At 48.0% G+C, this 7,500-nt stretch overlaps 1 protein-coding gene across 5 annotated transcripts in view; it reads right to left on the bottom strand.

Annotated features, from left to right (window-relative positions):
* The window catches only part of ccdc102a (coiled-coil domain containing 102A), a 46,087-nt gene that overhangs the window by 9,105 nt on the left and 29,482 nt on the right, over positions 1–7,500 (bottom strand). For all 5 annotated transcript variants that reach the window (XM_035531534.2, XM_035531535.2, XM_081708757.1 and 2 more), the window contains 2 exons: positions 5,846–5,962; positions 4,926–5,135 (listed from right to left, as the gene is read on the bottom strand). In XM_035531534.2, the coding sequence (XP_035387427.1) occupies positions 4,926–5,135; positions 5,846–5,962 (327 nt within the window). The remainder of the gene's footprint in view (positions 1–4,925; positions 5,136–5,845; positions 5,963–7,500) is intronic.

Below are 7,500 nucleotides of genomic sequence, written 5' to 3' on the forward strand. Positions count from 1 at the left end.
ACACACACTAAGGAACAAAAGGATGAAAAGAGAGAAAGTACAAAGGGAGGATAGAGAGAGGGTGGAGTGGTAGATAGAGGGAGAGCCCCAGAGTCTATCAATAATTTAAGAGGATAATCAAGTAGCCAGACAAATCTCATTCATGATGTACCTCCTCTATCACCAGGGCAACCAGCCGAGGAGAGAGGGGGAGAGAGAGGAGGAGAGAGGGAGGAGAGGTTTAGATAGAGAGATGGAGAAGGAGAAAGAGAAAGGGACAGGAATGGAGAAGTGCAAATGAGAGATGCAAAGCATGTGTGTGTAGACTGTGTGTATGTAGATTGTATTTGTGTGTATGCAGACTGTGTGTGTATGTAGACTGTACTTATTTGCATATATGTTTATGTCCAGCATGGCAGCAATGCATCTTGAATCTCATGCAAATATACTTACATATAAAATCTCTTTTACACACAGACACACACTCGTGAGGGTCACAGGCTGCTGAATGCCACAAATTCTGGGGCACAGGGAAAGGAAAAGATGAACACACACACAGGATATGGAGCATGTCCCTGAACACAGGCTGCCACATGTGTGTGCGTGCGTGTGTGTGTGTGTGTGTGTGCGCACGCGCGTGCATGTGTGTGTGCGTGTGAATGTGGTTTCTATGGGTAAACAAAAAGGACAATGTTTCTTGAGATTGAATGGATGCCATCTGATTACCCATAATCCCACAGGGGTTGACTCATGCATGTCTCAGATCAGATTGGTCCTCTATTCAATCCATATTAATGAACCACAACACTACACACATTAACTTATCAGTCAAAGGTCACCGCTACCAGACTCTACAGCGCAGAATCTCCTTCACCCTGAACGGTGTGTAGTGACAGAGCCGGAGGAGCAGGAGGAGGTGCCGGGGTTGTTTCCGTTTCTTCTCCACCAGACAAACGAAGGACGAAGGCTTCATACGAACAGAAAAAAAGCTGCGATGACGTGTGAAATGGAGGACGTGAGTACCGCTGGATAGTAACGGTGAAAAAGTGCCACGAAAGTGTGAATGACGTCACACTGAAGAAAGGGAAAAAGATCCAAAGGATCCGTATGACTCTGGGCAAAGGAACGCCACTGAGCGGAGGAAAACATGGCTATGAGGTCAAAGGTCACTTCACCAGCCACAACAGAAGGAAAGACTAGTACAGATGTCCTCTCTCTCTTACTCTCTCTCTCACACACACACACACACACACAGCTATTTTGGAGGTTTAGAACTGCTGAACTCAGTTGGAAGAGACAACGGCATATAAAACCTAAACAGGGTGAATAAACAAAGCTGTGAGGGTGACAGACCAACACAATACAGGAACCAAACACAGCTCCAATTTACAGTTTACAAGCTCTAGTCGACTGGCATGTTGCTTCACCACGTCATAATTTTGTTACTCACGCTCCCTCACTCTCTCATCCTCTCACTCTCCCACATCCTCACTCTCTCACATCCCCTTACCCTCTCACTCTCCTTCACACCGTCTCACTCTCGGGATTGCTCTGTTTTAACATTTCATAGCTGAGGTGGTCAGTTCCACATGCTTTTCTTTTTCAGGGACATGACCGGACTAACAGAACAGTCTAGAGGACACTGGTTATCTTTTATTGTCAATTCTCATTCGGCAGGTTTTTCTATTATTGTGGTCTGACCTGAATTTAAAGTTTAATGGTATTCTGGATATTTATAAACATCTTCACAAAATGCAGTCTGGGTTTTTAATTGGTGTAGTTTTTATATAAATGGCTGCAATGTAAATCCATTATTTGCTTTTTCCAGGGTGCTTAACATATACTGATATTTTTAGTGTGAATTAATTTTTTATGTTGTAGTGTGTGGTGGTATTCTAATCATGTGAGTTGGCAGTTTTCTGTTGGACAGATTTCAGACGGTTTTCTTGGATTTTAAACATCCTTGTCAAGCCACCTTCCATTTGTTTTTGATTTGGTTCTATGGTTATATTTGTCCTCAGTTTTCGTTGTTTGAGACTTCGGTTTCAAGGTTAATGCCCGTTTTGTTTTTTGGTTCAATGACTTCACATTCTAAAGCTGTTTTGAAGTGTGTGATGCGTTGTTCTGTGTATTTCTATGTTTGTGTGTGTTTGGGTCTGGTCGGTCTTTCGACCAGGGTTAGGGTTAGGTCGACTGGTTTACGTTGAGGACGGTGAGGCTGTGGTTTGGTAGGACTAGGAATGCACCAATACGTCCAGGATTCCTGTGTGTGACGGCGTAGTCTAGCACACTGTTGCCAGTACTGAGCAGGAGCTGAGATCCTCCACCGGTTCTGCTGACCCAGTCCCTTACAGAACTGGGTGGGTTCTGTCCCGTCCCAGCTGTGGGGCAGGTAGGCTGTTTTTAGCTATTTAAGTGCTTAACAAAATCTCGCTCCTCCAATAATGGCCACACCAAGCAGAATCCAGATTGTGGTTTGTTTCTTTTTGAAGTTTTGTTTAAACTGAAATTATCATTATGAATATCCCACGTTTCTTACAAGATAATTGGATCTGTATTATGTATGCTCTCTCTTAGTCTTCCCCTCCCTCCCTCTCTCTCTCTCTCTCTCTCTTCCTTCCTCCCTCTCTCTCTCTCTCTCTCTTCCTTCCTCCCTCTCTCTCTCTCTCTCTCTCTCTTCCTTCCTCCCTCTCTCTCTCTCTCTCTCTCTCTTCCTTCCTCCCTCTCTCTCTCTCTCTCTTCCTCCCTCCCTCCCTCCCTCTGTGTGTCTCTCTCTGTGTGTCTCTCTGTGTCTCCCCCCCTCTCTCTGTCTGTCTCTCCCTCCCTCTGTGTCTCTCTCTCTCTCTCTCTCTCTGTGTGTCTGTGCCCCCCCTCTCTCTCTGTGTGTCTCTCTGTGTCTCCCCCCCTCTCTCCCTCTCTCTCTGTCTGTCTCTCCCTCCCTCTGTGTCTCTCTCTCTCTCTCTCTGTGTCTGTGCCCCCCCTCTCTCTGTGTGTCTCTCTGTGTCTCCCCCCCTTTCTCTCTCTCTCCCTCCCTCCCTCCCTCATTTTCAGCATTTTTGCTCATGTCCTCATCACTCTCACTTTAACTGACTCTTCCTGATTAACCTTCACAACACCTCCCCTCTCCCTGTCCTGTTAGCTGTACTGAAGACTCTCCAGGGGTCGTACATTAACCGTCCTATGTCTGCTTCATCAATCATAGACCAACATTTTTTACACTATCCAAGTTCTGCTTCAACAAGGACTTTCACACATTTTTGGCCACACACACACACACACACACACACACACACACACACACACACACACACACACACACACTCAGTAACAGGGGACAGTAGCTCTAGTAGCTTATAAATAAGTGGTGGCAGCTGGTGCTAATAGACTCATTTCAGCTGGTCACCACACTGCACTAATCGGAACCCTCTGACTGGTCTGGGATCAGTGCGATGACAGCAAGAAGGAGGCTGTGTTAGTCATGTATGGTAACACAATGCAAAGGTGGAATTTGGAAACCTCTCTGGGTGACGTCCAGGCCACACACCTGCAATCAAAACAGCACCACAGACGTGTGAGGGCAGCCGGTCACCCGAGGCCGCGCAGAAGAAACTCCCATTACAGTTTACAATCTACAGACAGTTTTGTGTGGTATCCTCTAGGCAGTGGAGGAGACAGTGAGCGAGACAGTACAGCTGCATTCTCAGACAGACACAGCAGCCTAAAGGAGAAGATCCAGGTCAGAATCTCAGAGGAAGTTGATCAGATTCACAGTACAGGGAATCATTTACAACACACTCACACACACATACAGACACACACGCGCGCACGGTCTGTCGATACTGTTAACCACGCCTTCATCGGTGTGAGAGAGCCGTCACAGGCAAACACACGACCCCTCCACAGTGCTTCATTAATCATGGTGATTGGTCAGCTCTCTCCCTGGCGGTGGGGCAACATCTGTGAAAATAAGCTGGCAGCTAGACAGATGCAGGTTGGAAGAGACGGGGGGGATGAGAGAGAGATAAAGAGAGAGGGAAAGACAGAATGAAAGAGGGAAGGAGAGAGAGAGCAGAAGGTGAATCTGTAAGAAAAAGCAGACAGAGACGAAAACAGACAGGAGGAGAGAAGCAGGACATCCTGAAGAGACAGGGGAGCGCGGGACCTTCATGTAGACGGACACGGCGGGACGTGTCCTGACTGCACTGCACAGATCCTCAAGGCCAAACTCAACAATGACATGCCAAGCGGCAACTCTCTCAACACTACCCTTTAAATCACACCCACTCACACACCCACTCACACCTTAAATGGAGCTGCATCAGCCACAGCTGCAGTTTAACACACACATGCATGCGCACAAGCACACACACACACACACGCACAACCAGGCATTATCATAGACACGATCTTACCAATCACAGAGCAGCTTCAACAACAGCAAAACATATCCACACAAATACCACCACACCGCCACACCAACACCACCACACAAACACCTCCACACCAACACAGTACCCACATTCTGGTGAACACAGGAAGAGTCCAGCAGTGGGTGGACGACACAAAGACACAAGGACACACGGTCAGGGAACTGGCACTGCTGCTCTCAAACATGAGGGGGTGTGGCCCGTGGGTGGACAGCCATTCACCTCCCTCCCAGATGTGAGGGGGTGTGGCTCATGGGTGAGGAGGCAGTCAAACGTGTCTGGGCTGAGTGGAATTCTGGCCCCTGCTATTGGGGAACACGTGGGACGTCATCCATGTGATGTGATGAGACTTTTACACTGGGAAGCATCCTGAAATAAGAAACATGTCTGGCTCCTCCCCCGACTGCTTCAGCCAACCACTGCACTCTAAACGTTAGACTGACAAGACTGGAGGGAAGGCACAAGCAGTGTTTGTTCAACTAGACACGCGTAGCACAGATCACGCCGCGTCCCGCGCACCTTGTTCCTCTCAAACAGGTCTCCCTGGACGCTCTTCAGGTCGGTGTCCAAGGCGCTGGCTGCCTGGCGGAGTTTGCGTGCCAGCTGCTCCTCCAGGTCCTCCATCTGCCCACGCAGCTTCTTGTTCTCACGCTCCAGTACCAGCTTCTCCGTCTCCAGCCTCTCCCTCCGCCCCCACTCCGCCGCGTTCTCCACCTGCAGACGCTCCATCTGCAGACATACACGCACCCACCCACGCACGCACAGCAGTAATGTCTCTTTATGGAGATGGAGTGAACCAAAGATGAATTCATCAGCCCATCACTAACCCATCACTAATCCAGACCAGAACACAAACCCAACCTTCACATTTAAAAGCTTACATTCCAATATTTTTACATATTCTAATATTTTTCTTAATGAGAAAGACTATGGTACCTTACACTTTATGGATAATGATTAAATAGAACATTTCTGCATATGTTTTATGTATTTCAGAAATGTGAGTGGGTGATAGTCCCAGTCCACTTGTAAGGATGCGTCCATGTGAGCACAGTTTGTGTCCCCTGGTGTCCTGTGACCTGGTTTATCATCTCAGCACACTGGCTGGATGTCTTATTAGAACATAACCAAGAGCTTCATAACGGGCTCTGGGAGACGTGGAGCACGGTGTGGTGGTGAACCCGAGAGTGAGTGCAGGACGGCTTCAGCTCTGACAGGCGGGGCTGTGTCCAGTGGACGGTGCGCAGGGATTCCATTAAACACCTCCAACGAGCCCAGCTGACCAGAAAACCCACTCAGAGAGAAAGAAGGGGTCACCTCAGGTCCTGAGTGACCCAGAACCGTCTGAACATAAGATGTCCCGGTCTCACGCTGGTCTGAACACAGGACGTCCTCGTCTCATGCTGGTCTCAGTGAGCATGTGGGAGTGTGTGCGTCACCTCTGAGCGCAGCTCGGCGAGTTTCTTGTCCATACTGGTGCGTGCACCCAGCTCATCTTCCAGATCTTCAGACATGCGGCCCAGCTCGTCCTGATGCACTTCCTTCAGCAGATTCAGCTGAGAGACAGACAGACAGAGACAGGCGAAGACAAAGAAACACCACTTGAAGCTCAGCCCCAGTAAAACTGAGCTTCTGTTTATCCCAGGTACTCCCAACCCTTACCATGACGTCACCATTTCCTTTGAGAACTCCCTGGTATCACCATCCGAAGCTGCCCTTAGCCTGGGTGTAACTTTGGACAACCAGTTGTCGTTCTCAACTCATGTTTCTAATCTAACCCGGTCTTGTAGATTCCTCCTTTGTAACATATGAAGGATTCGACCCTTTCTTTCGCAGGAAGCTACCCAGGTGCTTGTACAGTCTCTTGTGATCTCAAAGCTAGACTACTGCAACTCACTACTTGCTGGTCTTCCTCTAAGAGCCATCAAACCTCTACAACTTCTCCAGAATGCAGCAGCACAACTGGTCTTCAATCTTCCGAAGTTCACACGTTACTCCACTGCTGCGCTCCCTTCATTGGCTCCCTGTAGCTGCACGCATCAGATTTAAAACCTTGATGCTTGCCTACAAAGCCAAAAATGGACCAGCCCCTTCATACAGGAGGTCAGTGGTCAAAGAACGATCTGTACCTTGAATACTTTGAACCTCAAGTACGGCTCGGCTTGAAATACCTTGCTTCAGGTCTCATGGATGACAAGCATCAAGACTATTTTCTGTCCTGGCTCCAAGATGGTGGAATGAACTCCCGTTTGCTGTCAGGACAGCAGAGTCCCTTGCAGTCTTCAAACGCAGACTGAAGACTCATCTATTTGCAGAATATTTAAAGGACAACTGACACTGCTCCCTTATTGACTGACTAATTTAGTACGTATTGTAGGGTATTGTTTATGTTGTTTAACAAACTCTAGCACTTATTGTTTATAGCACTTATCATTGTTTAAGATAGTCCTTATGTATTTTGCACTTCTAGGTATCAGCATTCATCCCTGTATTCTAGTTCATTGGTATGTTTAATTCTAACTCTACTATACTGTACTTGGACATATTCTATGAGTAAATGACAAAACACTTTTGTAAGTCGCTCTGAATAAGAGCGTCTGCTAAATGCTGTAAATGTAAATGAAACACAGAGTATGACAGAGAAACAGTGAAAAAAGAGTGAGATACAGGCAGAGAGAGAAGGAGAGAGAGTGAGAGGAAACTGCAGACACATTTATGAAATTCTTTTCAATTCATCCATTTTACTGCAGAGACTCTTGACCTACCCGTGTCTCCGGATCATTCTGTAATCATGTGTTCTGACCTCATGCTCCGGCCCAAACCCCAGGTCAAACGTACTACACGGACCAGTCGGCCAGCAACCTCTCGCCAAGAAGCCACCCCCCCCGACCGTCTGAGCCTAACACCACCTCTTAGCAGGGTTCCCACTACGAGTTCTCATCCACTGATCTGAGAGCAGCTGTAGGTGTTGGGTCTACCAACACCTCTTAGCAGGCTTCCCACACACCCACTGATCTCAGAGCAGCGGCGGGCGACGGGCAGGTCCACTTCTTAACGACGTGCCGCCACCCTGATGCGGTTAGATTAACGGCGC

Source organism: Electrophorus electricus, chromosome 3, assembly GCF_041902795.1.
Source record: "Electrophorus electricus isolate QZ-2024a chromosome 3, ASM4190279v1, whole genome shotgun sequence".
Lineage (NCBI taxonomy): Eukaryota > Metazoa > Chordata > Actinopteri > Gymnotiformes > Gymnotidae > Electrophorus > Electrophorus electricus.